At 58.9% G+C, this 20,561-nt stretch overlaps 1 protein-coding gene across 2 annotated transcripts in view; it reads right to left on the bottom strand.

Moving 5' to 3' along the window:
* Window positions 1-20,561, bottom strand: part of SEMA6B (semaphorin 6B) — an 85,632-nt gene that overhangs the window by 9,977 nt on the left and 55,094 nt on the right. For both annotated transcript variants that reach the window (XM_075123345.1, XM_048831099.2), the window contains exons 4-12: window positions 14,190-14,250; window positions 13,621-13,683; window positions 10,770-10,871; window positions 9,056-9,146; window positions 7,915-8,034; window positions 7,531-7,619; window positions 6,332-6,549; window positions 3,602-3,733; window positions 2,696-2,845 (exon numbers count right to left, since the gene is read on the bottom strand). In XM_075123345.1, the coding sequence (XP_074979446.1) occupies window positions 2,696-2,845; window positions 3,602-3,733; window positions 6,332-6,549; window positions 7,531-7,619; window positions 7,915-8,034; window positions 9,056-9,146; window positions 10,770-10,871; window positions 13,621-13,683; window positions 14,190-14,250 (1,026 nt within the window). The remainder of the gene's footprint in view (window positions 1-2,695; window positions 2,846-3,601; window positions 3,734-6,331; window positions 6,550-7,530; window positions 7,620-7,914; window positions 8,035-9,055; window positions 9,147-10,769; window positions 10,872-13,620; window positions 13,684-14,189; window positions 14,251-20,561) is intronic.

A 20,561-nucleotide genomic window follows, 5' to 3' on the forward strand; every position in this document is an offset into this window, starting at 1 on the left:
AGAACCCAACCCAGATCCCCATCAGAACCCACCCAGATCCCAAACTGAACCTGAAGAAACAACAGTTCAAGAAGGTATACACACATGTATACACCCCCACACACCTACACCCCCCCCCCCGGCATCCATACAGACTCCAGAAGCCCATGTACCATACATCCAGAGCAGAAATGCACAGATTCTACTTGCATTCTGGACACAATCCCTCTCCACACAGGGACATCCCTGCTTCCACATGTTCACACACTTGCACATCACATGTGGGCACAGACACCCCTGCACCACTTCAGTGGTTTCCTTGCTATGCAACATACACCCACACAGCTCCAGACAGACAGACCCATGAACCCATAGACAGACAGACCCCCGAGAAAGGCCCCCAGAGGCCGAGCCAAGGCCAGGCAGAGGAGAGGAAGAGATTTTGGTGGGTATCACAACCTTTACAGAAAGCTGCAGCTAAACAAGAGCTCCTTGTCCCTACCCCCCCCCCCCCCCAAAAGGGTCAATTAGAATAAGTTTTCTGTTGTCTCATCACAGCTGTAATTATCAGCACCAATGAACTCCGGCTGTTTTGCATTTTCAGTGCTGGTACCATGGGGTGAGGATTGGGAAGCACTGCGCTCCCCACCCCCTCCTGCTCCCTCCCGCCAGCGCGCCATCAGGGCCCGGCTGGCGACCGCATGCCCCCCTGGCACGTGCACTGGTCCCTGTCCCCGTCCTCCCAGCTTCCCGCATATGCACCCCCCCACGTGCGGTGCACGCTCCCCACCACACCCCGCCGCATTTCCCCTCTCAACGCCTCGAATCCCAGCGAGTGATGCATCTGCCCATCAACAGGAGCCCCCAGAGCCTCTGGATGGGAGCTTCTGGCTTGAGAGCCAGGGAGTGATGCTTGATTAATTCCACATAAAACAGCAATTAAGGCAGATTTAATTAGAATGAGGCAATCTCGGCAGCAAAGTTGAGAAGATTTATCAAGCCTCTTGGTGCCCTCAGTCCTCGCACAGGCACATGTGCGCACACACCCACAAGTGCACATGTGACACCCACCCCCTCACAAATGCACATTTACACACTGGTACTCACATTCGCAAGAGCATGCATAGACACACAAGGGCATGTGTACACCCATGTGCATACATGTCCCCACACTCACAACTGCACACACGCACACAAAGTGCGCGTGTCCACACACAACTGTAGGCATATCCTCACAAGTGCACACGCACACACACAAGTGTAGACACACTCACAAGTTCACATGTATGCACACATGTCCACACTCAAAAGTGCACACATACACATGGACACACCCCCTCAGAAGGGCCCATGTGCACATACACACTCAGTTGCATGCATTCACACACATGCACACACTCACACACTCGCAAGTGCACACGTGCACACACACCTGTGCACACACCCTTCGTATCGTTTATCTCCTTCTAAGGAAAATCATAGAATCCTAGAAGATCAGGGTTGGAAGGAACCTCAGGAGGTATCTAGTCCAACCCCCTGCTCAAAGCAGGACCAACCCCAACTAAATCATCCCAGCCAGGGCTTTGTCAAGCCGGGCCTTAAAAACCTCTAAGGATGGAGATTCCACCACCTCCCTAGGGAACCCATTCCAGGGCTTCACCACCCTCCTAGTGACAGAGTGTTTCCTAATATCCAACCTAGACCTCCCCCACTGCAACTTGAGACCATTGCTCCTTGTTCTGCCACCCACCACCACTGAGAACAGCCGAGCTCCATCCTCTTTGGAACCCCCCTTCAGGTAGCTGAAGGCTGCTATCAAATCCCCCCTCACTCTTCTCTTCTGCCGACTAAATAACCCCATTTCCCTCAGCCTCTCCTCGTAAGTCATGTGCCCCAGCCCCCTGATCATTTTCATTGCCCTCCGCTGGACTCTCCAATTTGTCCACATCCCTTCTGTAGTGGGGGGCCCAAAACTGGATGCATTACTCCAGATGTGGCCTCACCAATGTCGAATAGAGGGGAACGATCACATCCCTCCATCTGCTGGCAATGCTCCTACTAATGCGGCCCAGTATGCCACTGGCCTTCTTGGCAACAAGGGCACACTGCAAACTCATATCCGGCTTCTCGTCCACTGTAACCCCCAGGTCCTCTTCTGCAGAACTGCCTCTTAGCCAGTCGGTCCCCAGCCTGTAGCAGTTCATGGGATTCTTCTGTCCTAAGAGCAGGACTCTGCACTTGTCCTTGTAGAACCTCATCAGATTTCTTTTGGCCCAAACCTCCAATTTGTCTAGGTCACTCTGGACCCTATCCCTACCCTCCAGCGTATCTACCTCTCCCTGCAGCTTAGTGGCATCCGCGAACTTGCTGAGGGTGCAATCCATCCCATCCTCCAGATCATTAATGAAGATGTTGAACACAACCGGCCCCAGGACCGACCTAAATCTGCTCCAGGCAGCTGAGACAGGGGAACGAAGGGGGAATCCAGTCCTGCCTAACACTCACTCCACCCTCCCTAAACACCAGTCCGGCCACACCTACTGGCTCTTTGCTCCTGGCTGGGAGCACCCAGGCCAGGCCTCCAGGGTGCCAGCGGCTCGAGGCGTGTGTTGCTCCTTGGCTTTCCCCCTGTTCCTGCGGGGTGGGGTGTGTGTGTGGCCTGGGCCCCCCGGGCGCCAGGGAGGGGGAAGCACGGCTGAGCGGGCGGGTTTCTCACCGAGTCGTGCTGCGGATGATCCACGGGGCGTGGCCCAGGGAAGGCACCGACTCGTCCATCAGGGGATGCGTCTTCACGAAGTTGAGGATCTCGTCCGGGAAGGAGCTGGAGGAGTCATAACGCATGCCGGGGGCTGCGCAGCACCCAGGCCTGGGGGCAGAGCGGGAGGCAAGGGCTGAGCGGCACATATCCCCCACTTCCTCTCGCCCGCAAACCTTGACCCCTCCCGCCCCTGTGTGTCCCTCCCGGAGGGTGCAGCTGCTAGCAGTGGCCTGGGGGAGCAGGAAGCCGGGGCAGGGGGGCGACCCTGCCTACCTGAGCAGGGGTGTGACCAACGGATCAGGAATGGATCGTTCCCTCTGTCGCCCCCCTCACCTCCAGGCAGGGGCTGGTCCCGAACCCTCGATCTGACTGCATGGGCCACAGGTGACTCTTGAGTTAGAACTGGAGGTGGGGGCGGTGAGGGGGACACTCTAAGACTCAGGGCCCATGGTGGGGGATGGGGTGGGAACCCAGGACTTGGGCTGGGAGGGGTGACATCTCAGGACCCAGGGTCAGGGAGAGGATGGACACCCCAGGACATGGGGACCAGGGTGGGGGAAGGACACTCCAGGACAGAGGATGGGGAAGGGGAGGGACAACCCAGGACACAAGGACCAAGGTGGGCAAGTGGAAGGACCCCCAGGACGCAGGGGAGGAGAGGGACCCCCAGGACATAGGGTGGGAGAGGGTTGATAATTGGCCATGCTCTCTGCATGGGCATCGCTCCACATTCCCACTCTCTGCTGGGCCAGCGCTCCTGGTCTGCCCACACAAAGCCTGGGTGCTCTGCCCTGGCAGCCAGCCCGCTGCGGGGTCCTGGCGATACACACGGGCCGTTGCCCAGGGTGCGTGCCATCCACTCACCGCGGCTTCGGCACCATCTCTTCTGGCACGGGAGTCCAGATGGACTCGGGGGATTTCTGCTCCCGGAAGCGCCCCTCAAAGACAGATGCCACCTGTGCCATGTCGAAGGCGCAGACCGCTGAGCCGGGGATGCTGCAGAGACACAAGGGCCATGAGAGCCATGTCGCCGGCCCAGCCTCCCAGCACCCACTCCCACACTCCTCCTGCACAGCACGGGACCCCCCTGCAAAGGTCACAGAGGACATTATGGGCCTGGGCTGAGCAACTCACTAAGGACTTGGGTGAATATTTTTGGGTGTCCCAACGGTTCTTGTCTGGGGCTGGGGCTGAATTCCGCTTTGACTCTGCGCTGATCCTTTGTCGGGTTCTGTTTGGGATCTAGTACTGCTTGGGATCTGGTTTGGTGTCTAGGCCCAGCTCTGTTTGGGATCCATTTGGGGTTGGGTTCTGTTTGGGATCTAGTTTGGTGTCTGGGCTTGATTCCGTTCAGATTTGGTTTGGCTTCTGAGTCTAGTTTTGCATGAGATCTGCTTACGGATCTGAGCCAGGTTCTGTTTGGGATCTAGTTTCGGTTGAGCTATGGATGGGATTTGTCTTGATGTAGATTTGTTTGGAATCCTGTCTGGAGCCTGGGCTGGGTTCTGTTTGGGATCCAGTCTGGGCTGGGTTCCGTTTGGGATCCAGTCTGGAGCCTGGGCTGGGTTCTGTTTGGGATCCAGTCTGGGCCAGGTCCCATCTGGGATCCAGTCTGGAGCCTGGGCTGGGTTCTGTTTGGGATCCAGTCCGGGCTGGGTTCTGTTTGGGATCCAGTCTGGGCCAGGTTCCGTGGGATCCAGTCTGGAGCCTGGGCTGGGTTCTGTTTGGGATCCAGTCTGGGCCAGGTTCCATCTGGGATCCAGTCTGGAGCCTGGGCTGGGTTCTGTCTGGGATCCAGATCCAGCCCGGGCCAGGTTCTCCGCACAGCAATCTGAAAGCAGCTACTTGGCTCCCAGTCACACAAAGCTGTGTCAGACCCACACTGCAGCATCCTCACACCTCGGGGGACCCCTGGCCTGCCCCGTCCGTGCCTGGCACGTTAACCAATGTGGCGGCAAGAGATGGGGAGGTCTCTGCAGCTGGCATGGCTCAGGGTGCTAACACACACAGCTCTGCTGCCATCCCGGAGGGGGCCGAGCTGCCTGCCCCTCTTGGTGGCTACTGCCAAGGCTCGGGGTGCGGGGCGGGGAAGGGATAGACTGCGTGGCTCAGACAGGGGAGGGAGGCCTTCAGAGCAGCCAAAAGACAGAGAAAAAAACCCATTCTCTACCCACTGCCCACCCTGGGCGGCTCTCGCCATGGCAGACTTGTTACCAAAGCTACCGCCAGACCCGAAGAGCCGGGACCCCCCACTGCACAATCAGCCCTCGCCCCCTAGCCCTGGGCTCAACAGGCAGCGCATACCAATCGCCCGCAGCAGTCAGGGATGTTCCTGGGCCTGTGACGGGAGATGCCCTGGCCTCCCCGGAGAAGGGGCACGTCTGGATTTTTCTCCCCCGCCACCCCCCGCAGGTTTGCACATAATCCCAGCCATGGAATGGACCCTCGCGGGTGAAACTGACGTCCCCGTGGGTTCCCATGGTGCCACGCGGCAGGAGGACCCCAGTGGGCTTGGCTAGGGAGCGGATAGGATTTCTATCCAGAGGAGGTAGCACCCACCGGCAGCCCCTCTATCAGCTGCCCCCCCGTTCCCCCCTGCCAGTGCCTCCCGCACGCTGGCGGGCCCTGCCGATCAGTGCCGCCCCCTCCCTCCTGCCCGCCGCAATCAGCGGTTTCACGGCAGGCAGGAGGCTCGGGGGGGGGGGGGGGGAGCGAGGATGCAGTGTGCTGGGGGGAGAGGGTGGAATTGGGCAGGAAGAGGCAAGGTGGGAGTGGAGCGGGGTCAGGAAGAGGCGGGGGGGGGGCCTCGGGGGAAGGGGTGGAGTGGTGGCGGGACCTGGGACAGAGCCGGGAGTTGAGCCCCCCGGGTGTGAAATATGCACGATGACCCCCTAAATCACGCGAAGCCCGTTGCATGGCTGGTGGATGGGAGGGACAGTCTGAGCCCAAGTGCCAGGAGCAACTCACGATGGGCCTGATCCAGGGCCAGGGCAAGGCAATGGGAGTCTTTGAGCTCCGGATCAGGCCCAAAGCCGGGCGTGCATGCGTTTTCCCTGAGGCGCAGCGGCCTCTCAGCGAGGCTGCGTGGAAAATCTGCAGGGCTGGGGGGACAACAGTGTGGGTGTCTGTGCAGCCCTGATCCAAAGCCGAGTGGAACGAATGCAGAGACTCCCACTGACTTCAGCTACCTGGATCTGGCCCTCAGGGCTCATGCAGGATGTGTGCACAAGTGCACGTGTGCAGGCCCCCAGGCCCACGTGCGAGGGTGTGCACGTGTGTGCGTGTGCAGAGACCGCAAGTGGAATTTCAGAAGGGGGGGACGGACTGATCCGTGCCCGATTTGGTCAGCACGTCGGGGTTCTCTGCAGACGTCCCGTGGGAGCCATTGGCCCAACGCTGAGATCCACTAGCCTGTGGGAGCTTTGCGAGGCAGTCTGCAGGATCAGGTCCCCAAGCTGGCCGGGGCACATGCCTGCTCCTTTGGGAAGGGGGCGCGAACATCAGCTGGGGGCGAAATGAGCAGTGGGGAGAGACCCCCCCAGCTGGACACGGTGCAAGGGGCCCCTCCCTGCCCCTTGGCTGCAGAGGACTGACCTGTTGGAGGGCGTGGAGAAGACCGCCAGCACCACGGGCCGCCCGTCCAGGTACAAGATGTCCGTCACCGAATGGATGACGTTGAAGTAGAAGTGCGAGTCCCCCGGCACGGAGCAGTTCAGCCGGGCCTTGAGGAAGGACGTCCACTGCTTCTCCAGCACGCGCTGCGACCCGCCCATGTCGTTCTTACACACCCGGGCCACCCGGGACACCACCACCTGCCGCGGGGATGAGGGTGTCACGGGGAGGAGGCACCCGCCCCTGCCGCCCTCCCAGCCCAGCCAATGAGCCGTCTTCCAACCCCGCTTGCCCACACCGGAGCTGCTGTGCCCCCCGCCCCCCTGGCTAGTCAGTAGCCCTTTCACTGCAGGATCGTGGAGGGGGAAGAGAGGGATTGAGCTTTGGGAGGGTGTAGCGAGGCACACACTGTGGTTATCTCCCATGCAGTGGCCTCTGTGCCCCACCCCAGTTACAGCCTGGCCTGAAGACGCTTCTGTGGGTGGATCTTCTGTCCGGCCCATCCCCAGGTCCCAGGTCCCAGGCCAGTCAGTGCGAACGCCCCACCTTCCCAGGCTGCCGCCTCTCCTCCACCTCTGCCCAGAACCTGCCTCCACAGACCCACGCTAGGTCCCCGTTGGAGAGACAGCAGGGCGGAGCAGGGCACGGGACTGGGACTTAGGAGACTTGGGACCCATTCCCTGCTGCGCCACTGACCAGCTGGGTGACCGCGGGCAAGTCACTTCCCCTCTCTGTGCCTCTCCCTCCCTGCCACCCTTTGTCTGGCTCGCCCGCTTACACAGTATGTGCTTTGGGGCAGGAACTGTCTTCCCCCTGTATCTGTGCAGCGCCTTGCACGGTGGGGGCCCTGATCTCAGCTGGGGCAGGGTCTGTCTCCTCCTGTGTCTTCGCAGCGCCTTGCACGATAGAATCCTGAGCCCAGCTGCAGCCTTCGTGCGCTGCTTTGAAGCTAAGGCAATTCTCCCAGTACTTTGCCCTGTAAATCAGTATCGACGGGTCAGGAGCATCCACTGCCCACAGAACCATCGGTCCTCCATGTGCTCCCAAGGCCTGTGATCTCCGTTCTCCACCCTAGCTTGTCCCCAAGACTTCACCTAGGGAAGTGAAGGAGCAGAGCAGACGCCGGCTGGGCGGCCCTGCCCCTGGAGAGCGCTGGCTGCAGCCCGGGAAGGGTGCCTCACCTTTTCCAGGTAGTTGAACTCCATGGCGATCTCCCGGAAGAAGAAATAGACGTGGCTCTTCCACTCCACCGCGTGGACAAAGTAGGGCTCTGGTGGGAGAAGGGCGAACACAACGGGGTCAGGGCCTAGCTACAGGAAGCGGGGAGGGGGGGAACCTGATGAGAGTCAGCAGCGCGTGTTCCCTATGGGGGCACCCTCGCCTTGAGACAGGGCCTGGCGGGAGTGGCATAAGGGGAGGTGCCCCAGGAGCCTCCAAGCTGAGAAACTTTCTAAGGCAGCAGGAAACGGAACCCCCACATCAGATCCAGCTGGGTCCCCAGCAGAGAATGTTCTCCCTCTCCCCGCACCCCACTGGGAATGGCCTCTGTGGGGACGGGAAACCACCTTTGAACCACTTGGAGTCATGCTTGACAGTGCGCAGAGTGGGGCTGTCCCCCAGGCTCCGGTAGATCACGGTGTCGATTGCCAGGAAATCCGTCACCGTGGCCGTGAACAGCATCCCGCCTGCCAAGGAGAGAGAGGAAATGAATAGATAGATAGATATTGCGGTGATAGATGTTGGGGTGTGTGTATGGGGATAGATAGATAGATAGATAGATAGATAGATATTGGAGTGATAGATAGATATTGGGGTGTGTATGTAGATAGATAGATATTGGGGTGTGTATGGGGATAGATAGATAGATAATGGAGTGATAGACATTGGGGTGTGTATGTAGATAGATAGACATTGGGGTGATAGATATTGGGGTGTGTATGGGGATAGATAGATAGATGGGGTGGATGGGGATAGATATTGGAGTGATAGATAGATACTGGGGTGTGTATGTAGTTAGATATATAGATAGATATTGGGGTGATAGATATTGGGGTGTGTATGGTGATAGATAGATAGATGGGGTGGATGGGGATAGATAGATAGATATTGGAGTGATAGATAGATATTGGGGTGTGTATGTAGATAGATAGATAGATAGAGGGGTTATATGGGGATAGATAAATAGATAGATAGATAGAGGGAGTATATGGGGATAGATAGATAGATAGATAGATAGAGAATGAGAGAGAAAAGGTGGGTGACGTGATATCTTTTATTGGACCAACTTCTGTTGGTGCAAGAGACGCTTCCGAGCTGCAACAAGCTAAGACGAGCTCTGTGTAGCGCAAAAGCTCGTCTCTTTCGCGAACAGACGTTGGTCCAAGAAAAGATATGACCTCACCCACCTTGTCTCTCTCATATCCTGGGACCAACACGGCTACAACACCACTGCAAGACAGACAGACAGACAGATAAATGGGTATTTATTGGAATAGACGGACAAAGTGACAAAAGGAAGACAGCTAAAGCAAAAGAAAAAATGAACAAAAGGAAGAAGGAAGGAAAAAAATCAAAAAGCCAGTGACCCCCCGGATTTGGCCCCCCAAGCCAGGTGGGCTCCCAGCAGGGAGCTCATCACTCTGAGTCCAAGCAGAGATGCCCTCCCCCACCCTCCCGAGAGCAGGGAGCAGTCCGGGTAGTACTGACCTGTGAAGAGGGCGACATTGGCATGTTTGGGGTCGTAGGGGCACCGGGCCATGCCACTGATGCTGTCTCCAATGGGCTCCAGGGTGTCCATCTAAGGAGAGGGAGAGAGGTGGTAAGTTCGCGCCGGGGCCTGACAGCTCCCAGTCTCCCCGCACTCGCCCACGAACAGCAAACTCAGGGACGGACTAAAGCAAGGCCCCTAAATCCACAACCAGGCACCTCATTAAATGACTGGCCTGTCGGGGTGCCGAGTGTTGCGACTCCTACTGGCTGCCAGGGGAGTGCCACCATGCTGGGCGCTGGGCACACACACGATCCCACCTCAAAGACCTTACAGTCTAAATGGGCAAGGGAGGGGAAACTGAGGCACAGCGAGGCAAAATGACTTGTCCAAGGTCACACCCTGGAGATGGCAGTAGAACCCGTCTCTCCTGAGTCCCGGGCTGTGCCAGGCTGCCTCTCACACAGCCTGCACCCCCATCCCCTCTTGGATTCAGGAGGTTCCCCAGGCTCCTGCCCCATCACCCCGGTGCCGTCAGATCCACGCCTGAGCTGGGGGCCACTCTTTAGTTTAGGTGCCATCCGTTTAGGATTCCCACCACGGACACCTCCTTGGCTTCTCCCTGGAACATGCTGCTCCCTGGCCCCTGGCTCCGCTGTGCCAGGGGATGACAGCAGTGCGGGTCAGTGTCATCTGTCCCCCTCAATATTGGATACACTGCGGCTCTTTGCCTTGCTCCCTGCTTCACCGCTCCCTCCCAGGCTCTTGGTAGCCTGGCCTCCTTCGCACTGGGCTGGGACCTTTGCAGAGCTGGCATTGATCAGCTCTGCGCTGTGTCTGTCCCCTGGGGTCCGCTTGGCAACGGCTCGGAGGCAACCGGGGTTCAGCACAGGGAGCAGGGAGAGCCCCAGTGGGGGATGCAGGGATCCGGGCCTGAGGGGGGAATGTCCCCAGTGCACTGTGCCCCTGGCTGCCCCTGCTGCCTTGTGCTGCCCCACTGACACCCTCCCGCCAGCTCTGCTCCATCCCAGAACCATGCCCCACGCAACATGAGCAGTTCCCCTGGGGCCGGGCCCTTGGGGCTGCCCCTTGCTCCCCAGGGCGAGGGGGGTGCACTGTGTGCTCACGCCCTGCACTTTGCCCGGCCCCACTGCCAGCTGCCTTGCTCCCGGCGCTGTGAGGAGCGTAAGGAAAGCAGGCCTCGGGGGAACAGGGCGCCGCGTGCCCAGAGGGGAGAGTCCCCAGGCAGGGCAGGGGGGTCAGGGGAAGACACCCACCCAGTCAGCGATCAAATGACACAGAGACCCACAAACGCTACACAGGGGTCCACGCTACACATGTGAGACCCCACACAGGGGAACATACTATACATACATGTTACATGTCCATACGATTGACTACCTGCTACACACAGGCACGTACTACATACACATCACACATGCAGGGCACATGCCACCCACCGGAACACGTATACGTACGGTACACAGAGGCTCCACTCCATGCTAAACACGTGGGCACGTGCCCCACACGCACGCTCGCTCCACACGGGGGACACACCCCACGTACCTGTGCGAGCGCCAGACACGGGCAGATGCTGCGCACAGAGAGGTCCCCCCCCCGCCCCCTACCCACACACACACACGCCCCAGCCCGTTGGCAGACCCCGAAGGCCACGTTCTCCGTCCCCGGCGGGGTGGGGCGGGGGGGACTCACGCTGTAGTTGGCGCAGACGGGGTTGAAGGCGTTGGTCCCGCAGACGAAGAGCGTGCTCTCGTTCCGCACCAGCAACACCTTGACGAAGTTCCGGCACTCGGCCTGGAGAGGAGAGGGGGGGTCAGAGCCAGCGGCAGGGGCTGCTCGAGCAGCCCCGCTCACTGCGCTGGGATTACGTTGTCCAGGACGGAGTTGGGAAACGATGCTCTGGGCCAGCCTGGGACGACGGGCCCATCCCTGCTCTTAGAACTCATGGGTGTGGGGCGGGGGCCTGCTATCGGGGAGCAACATTTGGCCTGATGCACCCAGATGGCCAAACTGTGGGCTGGTTCGGCCACCCTGGGCCCAGCACCGTGCCAGGGGACGAGGACCGCACCATGCGGCCATCTCAGTACATCAGGGAAAGCACAACCTTCAAAGGACATGGTCAGGGAGCCTCGCCCCACTTATGGCTCAGGTAAAGAAGTACATCTCTCTAAGTCACCGTGCACCCCCCTGTATCCATCCATCCTATCTACCCAGCCACCCATCTGATCTATCCATCCACCCATCTATCCACCCCATGCCTCCCCCTACATCTACCCCCATGCATTCCTACCTAGCTAGCTATCCATGCTCCTCTGTCTATCCATCTCTTTATCTGTCCCTCCCTTCACTTGCATCCCCATCTATCCCTCTCCTCTGTAAAATCCACCCATCTCTAAGCAAACTCCTCTATCTATCTAGTCATCTAGCTAGAAATGTTTCCCCGTTGCTTTTGTTTTTAAATCTAGGTTAGAACAGTTTTCTGTTTCTATTTAAAACGCCCTGGAGGGTTTGCACTGGGAACACTGCAGCGTGACTGGGCTAGTACCTGGGAACCCAGACATCCCACTAGTTATAGGCTTCGTTTAGTTTCATTGTCCAGTCGGAGGGAAATGCCAAAAGGGGACAATATGCATGGACAGAGGCAACAAAGAGGTGTTAAAAATTCATCCAGCCTTAATCATCTTCGACGCCATTGGCTGCCCAGGTGAGGGAATGATTTTGAATGCAGGATTTGTAACCTGACAGTGGCTTTTAACCTTGCACAGAGGTGTCAGTGGCTGGATACAGATGGGCTCCTCCAGCCGGCTCCAGGTGCCGCTCCAGACGGCAGGGTGGACACAAACAGAAAGGCTGCACGTTTAGGGGCTGATGGCCACCTGCACACCCCACGGTTGGCCCTTGTGAACCAAAGCTCCAGGAACGAGGCCTTCAAAAGTGTGCAGGGGAGGAAAAAAAAAAAAAGAATCCAACCAAGCACCTTAAAGCTCCTTTTTTCCAGGCCTGCTAGGAAACCATGGAAACACACATTCATGCGCTTTGATTGGGAAACAAAGAGAGGCCGAAACCCTGCAAAGCTGCCTGGGCAGAAAGACAAGACGTGAGCAAGGGCAGGGGTGGATGGAAACGGCTGGAAATGCTTTTGCAAAGCTCGGAGGTGCGGGAGAGGTGGGGGGGCCGGGTGTGTGCCCGTGTGTGCAAGGCTCAGGAACCTGCCATGGGTTCGAGGTTACTGTGGATGAGGGTTCCCAAATGTGCGGTTAGGCGCTTGAGGTTGGATTTTCAAACAGGACAGGGACCCTGAGATTACCATGTAAATAATAGCGCTGGATTCTCACAGGCACCCGTTGGATTGCGTTGGGGAGGGACGCATGAGTGAAGGGTAATACAGAGACTGGGAAGGGGGGGGTTGAAAGAGGACACACTGTAGGGAGAGGAGTGGGAAAGAAGAATGGGAACTGGGGGTTGGGGAGGGGGGACGGGAGATAGCGCGCGCTGATCAGCCACAACTTCCACTGCATGGATGCTGTAGGTATTCCATACCACGGAAACTGAGGCCACTTGTACGGGGGTGTCTAGGTACGGATTTGCGGCTGCAGGCTAAGGGAACTGGGAACTCAAGTGCCACGGGAATTCCGTGGGAACTAGGTGCCAAATTCCATTCGGTACTCTTGAAAATCCCACTCTCAGACCCCCACGTCTGAAACCATTGACCTCCCATGTTTTAGGAAGATTGTGGATCAGATTCTCCTGTCCCTTACACTGATGTCGATCTGGAGTAATTCTTTGTGTGTGAAGAGATCCACTCCCGATTCAGACTGGTGTAAGGAAGCTCAGAGTCTGGCCCTCAGATGTTTAATGAGACAGCGCCCCATTCAGCTAAGGCTGATTTATTCTACTTCCTGGCTGTAATTGTGAGCCAGAGCTCCTGCTGTCCCGGGTTCTGATCCAGCGGGGCACCCGGTCTGCACTCCCTGGGGAGCCCGGTGCTCTGCCTTTTTCAGCCTGAAGAGGCATTAATGGAATCTGGAAATTGGATTTCTTACCGATTATGAGATGTGTCTGTTCTGATCAACAGACCAGAAATAATTAATTACAAAGCCAATTATACTAGCATCTAATAAATCACATTTGACACAAATGTTTGCAGGGCATTAAAAGGCAGAGAATATGACACACACACACAGCTCACGGTGGGGCCCACGCTGACCACCCCACAGCGAGCGGGAAGGCAATGGGAGGAGCTGGCCAGAGAGCTGAGGCACCAAACAAGGCCAGTGTGCTCAGTGGACAGTTGTGGGAGTGGGTGTACTGGCATTAGTGAGCTGGGGTGTGGATCCTGGTGCACGCCCAAGCTGGGAGTGTGAATCCTGGCACCAGTGTGCATAGCATGGTGCCACTATTTTGAGTAATGGCAAGCACCTTGGGAGTCCTAGCCTGAGAGGAGTGGGGGGCGCAGAGAGCTGGGGCAATGTGCAGGGGAAACACCACTTCCCCCCAGCCCCCGCCCCTGCAGGCCAGGCAGCAGGGCAGGCTGCACCCTTACCTCATGCTTCCCCTTCATCCGGCAGATGCTGATGTCGTGTGGGTTCGACCCCCAAGTCAATTTCTGGGGATAAAACCAACAAGGAACTCAAGTCAAACTCAGGTGAGTGAAAGGCCCAGATGTCCTGCAGCTGTAGCTGCAGCTGCTCCCCCTGCACCGAGTTAGCCCCATCCCACCGCAGCCATCAGTGAGACGAGTTGGCTGGGTCTCAGCTCCCTGCATTTGGTGCATTGCTGGGAGCTGCATGAGCATCTCTATGCACAGAGGGAAGAGACCGGCCCAGGCATGCTGCCCCCTGCGTGCCAGTGGTGGCCTGAGGGGCTGGGCTGACATTTGTACCTCGGACACCTGCCCAGGGCTTCTAATTGCTAGGAGCCCCCAGGACTGTGTGACCTGCTCCTGGAGCTGCCTGGAGAGATCCTGCACTCAGGCTCCCACTTGAAGGCAGCGGCTTTGTTCTGAACCCATGAATAAGTGAGGCTGGTCCCTGGCGGAGGCATGGGGAGCCGGCCCTGGGGGTTAGCAGCCCCTGGGGGAGACCTGCAGCGCCGCCAAGGGCTGGCACTTACCTGCTGGTAGCGCATCTCGCTGGCTGTGGCAGGCTCCAGGCTCACCCGGTACAGGTTATCTCTGGGGGGGAGAAGGGGGGCAGGCGCCTGAGAGAGTGCTAGGCCATGGGGGTGAATGTTATATACAGCTCTACACAACCGACACAAAACACTCCCCAACCCACACTGCCGGCTCCCCATCACACATCCCCAAAAACATCTTCAACGCCTCCCCATGGACCTACCCACTCACAACACACATCCCTGAATCACCCCCCCCAAGAAACACCCCTGTATACACCCCAATTCATTCCCAACCCCTCCCTACGAACCTACCCACTCACAACACACATCCCTGAATCACCCCCCCATGAAACCTCCCCCGTATGCACCCCAATTCATTCCCAACCCCTCCCTACGAACCTACCCACTCACAACACACATCCCTGAATCACCCCCCCCATAAAACCTCCCCCGTATGCACCCCAATTCATTCCCAACCCCTCCCTACAAACCTACACACTCATAACACACAAGCAGCAAACAGGTCACCAGCAGTCACCCACTCATAACACACCTCTCAAACACAAATACCTCCCCAACACATGACAATCTCTAGGATTGTCCTAACACACAGACTCACTCACACACACACACACACATTCCTAAACAACTCCAACTCCCCAAACAAAAATGCTCCCCACACACCACCCCTTCCTCCCCCACCCCCTGACACACACCCACACCCATGCATGAGTGTAAGAGCCAGGCCTGGTGGGTGGGGCAGGCTGGTTCCCTGGCGAGTTGAGGGCATTTTCCCCATCTGACATGGGAAGATTTTCCCAAGCACTCCACTGGCCACTCCGTCCTGGAGCGACTGTCGGGCACATGGTCTCTGTGATGGGAAAGGGGCAGCGGGGTCTGGGGGAGCGCAGGACCAGTTCCGCCAGCCCCCGCAGGTACTGTGTCCCAGACTCATGCCAGGGCAGCAGGAAGGGATGCCCACAGCTGCCAGAGCGGGCCAGCCATGTGGCCCACGCAGGCTCCAGGTGGTCAGCAGCAGAGCGGGGCACTAGCCCAGGGCTGAGGCAGGCCGGCAGGGCGCCGTGTGCCGTGCCTGGTCAATGCCACGTCCCCATAGCCGGCGCTGTCCGTGCAGAGGGCAAGGAGAGGCAGGGGGGACCCAAGGCTAGGTGAGAGGAAGGTTCGCAGAGCAGGGCGGAGGGACATGGCTGCTGCTTCTTCTGTGCTGGCAGAGAGCCGGCCTCAGGAGGCTCCCCTGTCCCCCACCCCCCGCCAGCGTGTTCTGACCCACACGCGCCTGCCATTGAGGAGGGGGACACTACGGCCCATCCGTCACTGTGACAATCCCCCCCCCCGCCCTCTCCCCCGCAGCTTGCTCTGCACTGGGCTCCTCTCCAGGGACAAGAGGGGGGATCCCCATGGGGACCAGGGGTCTTCACCAGGGAAGGGAGGAGGGGTCCCAGTGGGGTGGGGAGATGGGGAGCCCTGGGTCCCAAGCCTCCCTCGTGGAGCTAAGGATCGCAGCTGACAGCTATTTTAAAGAGATGCCTTCCTGGGACCTTTCCCTCCAGCTCCCTCCCCCTTTCCACCACCGGCTACTATACACTTCCCAAATGCCCCCACCCCGCCACTGGTCTCTGCCCCCTTTCCTGCCCTTTGGCCCCTCTCCCAGTCCTGCATGCCGGCCCCTGCCAGCACCCAGCTGGTCCCCATGCCCCTTCCACTCCTCCCGATCCCCCCCACAGCTGGTTCACAGTGCCCCCCCTCTTCCCCCACCTGCCTGGCTCCTGCATCAATTACAAGTGATGGTGCATTAATGAACCTCTGGGAAACCTCCCCCTAATTGCTGCCTCCCGGGGCTCTGGCAAAGGAGCAGAGCCAGGTCCTCATTAGAGGCAGAGGCCCTGCATGCCGCGGGGAGGAGATGCCCCGAGGTCACTCTGCTGAGCCCCATCAGGGATGTGGAGCCGGCGGCTGAAAATTCCCTCTCCGAGGAAGCTGCATCACCCCCTGCTCGTCCTGCCTCCCGCCCCCCAGTGCCAGACAAGGAGCCTATGGAGAGAACAGGGGGCAAGTCACGCACACCCGTTTGGGGCCTCCTCGGAGATGGGGTCTGGGTGACAAATCAGGGCCCGGCCACTTAATGCTGCCGAGCCGGCTGCTGCAAGGGTGCATGTGACGGGGGAAGGGGCGGGCGCGGAAGATGGGGGTGCGGGGGCTGGGAGGACACGCTGCTCTGTGCTGGCTGAGAGCCCTGGGGTGCTACTAACTCCAGCCCCCCCCCGAGAGACAGGACACCCCTGCTGCTACCACAGCCCTGGATGGAGGCTCCTGTCCCCCCGACGCCGCCAGCCATTGTGCCCCTAACTCCCTGCACGGCACAACTGCACTGTGGCGTTATTGGCAGGATCTGTAACCGTACAGATCACTGTTGCAACCACTGTTATATATTTGCCACAAATATTGTACAAAGGTTGCCCACACGACGCAATCGCTCCCTGCTCTGTGCAATGTGGGACTGGCCCCGCCCCATTAAGGCAGCTTAGCGCACACTGTGGGCCACCTACATCTGTCGAGAGACTACAGTCACTGGCTGGCTACCTGTGACCTGCCACTGAGAGACGGTGGGGTGGGTGGGGGCTATTATAGCACCTGTGGAATCCCTGGGGATGGGCAGACGCCCGCCCACATCTAAAAGTCCTGCCCCCACGGCCTAAGTGGAGGAGCCACCAGACCCAGTAATCAAATCATTCCAGGGGACATGAAATGAAAAGGGTCGGGAGTGAAAGTGACAGGGACAGACGCACGGATGCAGAGGGGGACACCGGTCAGCGCCCTCTGCTCCTCGAAGGTGGCCAGGGAGCCAGGGGACACGGCCCAGAGGAACGCCGCCCGGAGACGTGACTTGAGGAAAGATCCCTCCCCTCCCCCCAATCCAACTTCCTCCTCCTGGTAGGGTGGACGGCCACCTTGACCAGCGCCCGGAGGAGGCTGACGAGGAGGTCTTGTGACTTCGTGGGGCCACGGACGGGGTGTGCATAAATTAGGAGGTGCAGGGAAAAGTGCAGCTAGAACCGGAAGAGAAGGAGGCTGTGGAGGAGCCAGAAGAAGGCCTGCAACTGGCGCCCTTGATGTAAATGCCCGCCAGGGTCTCCCTCTTGCAGCAGAAGGGGCAGGTGTTGGGGGAGGTGGGGAACCGTGCCAGGTACGCACCCGTGCTCACAGCTCTGCGAAGGAGCCACCAACTAATATCCCCAGCGGGCCACGGGACCAGGGTGGAGCACGGGCTGGCCCACTGGGGCTCCCCACCCTAAGTGGGGGGAAGTAGGTCCTGCCACTTGGTGTCAGGGTGGGACACAAGGGTGAGGACGTGTGGAGTGATGGGATAAAGTGAATGACTCTTGGGCCATGCATCCACAGTGTCCCAAGCGCGTGGCAACTCCGTTGCTCCACCCCCGCCTGACCCCGCTCTGGGGGAAATCACGCTGCTCTCGCTGGCAATTTGTTTCTCAATCTGGCTTTTTACGCTGATTTATGGGGCTGGTTTCCACCATAATCGGTGCAGTTAAGTGGCAGCCTTGGATGTGAAAAGTTCGCCTCTAAGTGCAGCTGCCGGCGTGTAAGGGCTGAGGCAAAATTATGATTCATGGAGCCGATCGGTGAGTGGGCAATTTATGCTCCGAGTGGCCAGCTCTGTTTTTATTCATCTCAATTAAACTGGGATGGCAAAAACTGATACTTTTGGGCTAATGAATGAACAAGTTAAATACGCATTTATATTCATTTGTGTTCCAATGCTCCTGGGCTGGTGGGCCCGGCACAAAGCCCCCAGACAACAAAGTGCCTGGAAAGCATTCCCTTCTCGGCACTGGCCGGCAGGGGGGGCCCAAATGTTGCCCAGCCAAGGGATATGCTGGGCAGGGCCCAGGGCTGTCTACTTTAGTGGAACGTGATGTAGCCCTCCTGTTTTAACACAGATGCAACCTACAGAAACTACAGTTCCTAGCATGCATTGCTCAATCTGAGCAGAAAAGCCTCTCAGATCTATACGGAGCATTGCATGCTGGGACCTGCAGATTCTGGGGCTCACACCTCCTGCTTAGGTCTAGGTGGAGCATTGCATGCTGGGACCTGTCATTGCTGGGGCACACACCACCCACTCAGGTCTAGGCGGAGCATTGCATGCTGGGACCTGTATACTCTGGGGCTCACACCGCCCGCTCAGGTCTAGGCGGAGCACTGCATGCTGGGACCTGTCATTGCTGGGGCACACACCACCCACTCAGGTCTAGGCGGAGCATTGCATGCTGGGACCTGTATACTCTGGGGCACACACCACCCACTCAGGTCTAGGCGGAGCATTGCATGCTGGGACCTGTAGACTCTGGGGCTCACACCGCCCGCTCAGGTCTAGGTGGAGCATTGCATGCTGGGACCTGTAGACTCTGGGGCTCACACCGCCCGCTCAGGTCTAGGCGGAGCACTGCATGCTGGGACCTGTAGACTCTGGGGCACACACCACCCACTCAGGTCTAGGTGGAGCATTGCATGCTGGGACCTGTAGACTCTGGGGCTCACACCGCCCGCTCAGGTCTAGGCGGAGCATTGCATGCTGGGACCTGTCATTGCTGGGGCTCACACCACCCACTCAGGTCTAGGCGGAGCATTGCATGCTGGGACCTGTAGACTCTGGGGCTCACACCGCCCGCTCAGGTCTAGGCGGAGCACTGCATGCTGGGACCTGTAGACTCTGGGGCTCACACCGCCCGCTCAGGTCTAGGCGGAGCATTGCATGCTGGGACCTGTCATTGCTGGGGCTCACACCACCCACTCAGGTCTAGGCGGAGCATTGCATGCTGGGACCTGTCATTGCTGGGGCACACACCACCCACTCAGGTCTAGGCGGAGCATTGCATGCTGGGACCTGTAGACTCTGGGGCTCACACCGCCCGCTCAGGTCTAGGCGGAGCACTGCATGCTGGGACCTGTAGACTCTGGGGCTCACACCGCCCGCTCAGGTCTAGGTGGAGCATTGCATGCTGGGACCTGTCATTGCTGGGGCTCACACCACCCACTCAGGTCTAGGCGGAGCATTGCATGCTGGGACCTGTCATTGCTGGGGCACACACCACCCACTCAGGTCTAGGCGGAGCATTGCATGCTGGGACCTGTATACTCTGGGGCTCACACCGCCCGCTCAGGTCTAGGCGGAGCATTGCATGCTGGGACCTGTAGACTCTGGGGCTCACACTGCCCGCTCAGGTCTAGGCGGAGCACTGCATGCTGGGACCTGTAGACTCTGGGGCTCACACCGCCCGCTCAGGTCTAGGCGGAGCACTGCATGCTGGGACCTGTAGACTCTGGGGCTCACACCGCCCGCTCAGGTCTAGGTGGAGCATTGCATGCTGGGACCTGTACACTCTGGGGCTCACACCGCCCGCTCAGGTCTAGGCGGAGCATTGCATGCTGGGACCTGTCATTGCTGGGGCACACACCACCCACTCAGGTCTAGGCGGAGCATTGCATGCTGGGACCTGTATACTCTGGGGCTCACACCGCCCGCTCAGGTCTAGGTGGAGCACTGCATGCTGGGACCTGTATACTCTGGGGCTCACACCGCCCGCTCAGGTCTAGGCGGAGCATTGCATGCTGGGACCACGGGCTGCATTCTAGATCTCCGTAGGTTGTGTTTGCTGCAATGACTGAGTGCCCCGGCAACTAGATCTCTGTTTATCCAGCTTGGGTGCAGTCTGGGCAGCAGCAGGGCAAGATTCCCCTCAACTAACTGCCTGGCCACCATGCCACAACTCTGCCCTAGAGACATCAGCCTCCAGGGCCCAGTCAGTCCCACACCCCACTGCTCGCCAAGCTGACGGCTGCAGCCGCAGTTGTATGAGGCAGCCTCCTGATCAGGGCTCAGACTGGGATGGGCTTGAAATTGCACTGGCCGCCATGGCTCTGCAGGGCTGAAGGGTGAGCCTGGCTACCAAAGGCCAGTCATGAAACCAAGGCGGTGGGTCAATGGCCGTCCGTGGATATGGCCTCTCTTTACACCAGGGATCTCAAACTCAAATCACCACGAGGGCCACATGAGGACTAGTACATTGGCCTGAGGGCCGCATCACTGACACCCGCCCGCCCCAGTTCACCCCTTCCATCCGCCCCGCCCCTGCCCCGCCTCTTCCCACCCCTGCCCCGCCCCGCCCCCATTTCAACCCTTCCCCAAATCCCCGCCCCTGCCCCACCTCTTCTCTGACTGCTCCCCTGAGCACGCAGCTCCCCGCTCCTCCCCCTCCCTCCTGGAAAGCACAAAGCGCCGCCAAACAGCTGTTTGGCAGTGGGAAGCGCCTGCAGATAGGCAGAGGAGCA

This window comes from Caretta caretta, chromosome 25, assembly GCF_965140235.1.
Source record: "Caretta caretta isolate rCarCar2 chromosome 25, rCarCar1.hap1, whole genome shotgun sequence".
In the NCBI taxonomy this organism is placed as follows: domain Eukaryota; kingdom Metazoa; phylum Chordata; order Testudines; family Cheloniidae; genus Caretta; species Caretta caretta.